This window comes from Volvox carteri, assembly GCF_000143455.1.
Source record: "Volvox carteri f. nagariensis unplaced genomic scaffold VOLCAscaffold_35, whole genome shotgun sequence".
NCBI lineage: Eukaryota > Viridiplantae > Chlorophyta > Chlorophyceae > Chlamydomonadales > Volvocaceae > Volvox > Volvox carteri.
This window is the reverse complement of record NW_003307578.1, coordinates 724627-726120: the sequence shown is the minus strand read 5'-3', so window position 1 is coordinate 726120 and position 1494 is coordinate 724627. Positions and strand designations below refer to the sequence as shown.

Genomic DNA, 1494 nt, shown 5'->3' with positions numbered 1-1494 from the left:
TGCTCGCCCCTTTGACTACGTATGCCGCGACCTACGACGCGGACATCTACACGGTCAGCAACATGCTGGCCACCTTACTGGGCGGGTTAGAGTTGGCCGACTGCGCGTTAAGCCTGCTGAAACCGAATCACCCCCAACTGGGGGCAGCGCAACGAGCTTGGCTACTGGCCGCGGAAAACGAGGTCACCAGAGACGCCATTTGCGAAGCAGATATGACGGAGGCAATGTGGGCGAAAGGCTACGGCCCACAACTGGGCTGCCTTTGGCGCCTGCTGGAACGGGTGGACGATACGGTCAGACTTCTGCGATCAACTCTCGCCAACGCAAAATTCCAAAGCGGTTGGCAAGAGAGCCAAGCTGGGGGCTCACGCACCCAGGACAACCCCCGGGGTGGGGCGATGAGCGGAGGCCAGGCGGCAGGTATGAGAAGCAGCGTCGGCAACGGGCCAGCAGGGGAAGAGGGCCGGCAGGGCGGGGGCCGCCGAAACGACGCCCTAGCGGGACGCGGCAGGCAAGGGCCCGCGCCGTGGCAGGCGGCCTTCGACGCAGTGAGAGACGAGCTCGGGAGGCGCAACCTCCCGGCAGAGCTGTGCCCAGATAGCGACACTTTATTCCGGACGGCCAAGTCCCTTCGCCCGGCGATTTGCTGCAACGTGGCACTCCTGGGAAAGCAATGCCCTATAGGCGGCCCCCCAGGCTGCAAATTCGTGCACGACGACCTCCAGCGGACTGTAGGGCGCTTGGTGACTGAGTTGGCGACGAAGAGACAGGCAGGGCCCAACTCGAGCGGGAATAAGCGGAACTTGGTGAATTAGTTCGGGAAGCTAAGGCAGACTTAGCGTTAGCACACCTTGTGCTGTGGTTCGAATGCGCGATTTGTGGGCGTTAGAGCTTGAGAGTCAGGCCGCGGTACCTCGTGGCTACCGTTAAGACCTAGTAAGGCGCGGACGTTTATGTGGTGTTATCCTTGACCTGACTGCAGACGGCGATTGGGAGTAGCGACTGCCCGGAGCGAGCGCGAAAAGGAACGCTAGGCATTGACCCCAGTCGGATCGGATCGGACGAGGGATCGCGCGGAACAGAAGGTGAACCCGAGACAAAAACCCTAACTCTCGAGCTAGACGGCGAGGACGCTGGCACTTGGTGCGACCCGGAAGAAGACGCGCTGCTGTTGTTCTTTAAGAAAGTGCCGGTCGCCAACAACCCCCAGACTGAGATCGCGTTGCCCGCGCCACCAGAGACGGACCTACCACGCGCAGCAGAACAGCTGAACCGGGCATGGCTCGGTATCACCGCAGCAACACTGGCTGAGACCCCGGACACGCAGCTGATGCAGGAAGCGACGTTCGAACAGGAAGTACGAAGTGCAGCTCGAGACCCAGCCGATTTTCAGCCAGGCCTCCCGCGAGCATGCAGCCCGTTATGGCGCCGCTACTTTGAACTTTCACACGGGACACGGTCACTAACTCGCAACCAGCGCCTGGTGCTAGCTTT

The 1494-nt window shown here is 61.4% G+C and overlaps 1 protein-coding gene across 1 annotated transcript in view; it reads left to right on the top strand.

Moving 5' to 3' along the window:
- The window catches only part of VOLCADRAFT_105864 (uncharacterized protein), a gene marked incomplete at its 3' end in the record, with an annotated part of 3877 nt that continues 2383 nt past the window's right edge, over positions 1 to 1494 (top strand). Inside the window, exons 1-2 of the mRNA XM_002953303.1 lie at positions 1 to 293; positions 983 to 1364. Of these exons, the coding sequence (XP_002953349.1) occupies positions 63 to 293; positions 983 to 1364 (613 nt within the window). The 5' untranslated portion in view covers positions 1 to 62. The remainder of the gene's footprint in view (positions 294 to 982; positions 1365 to 1494) is intronic.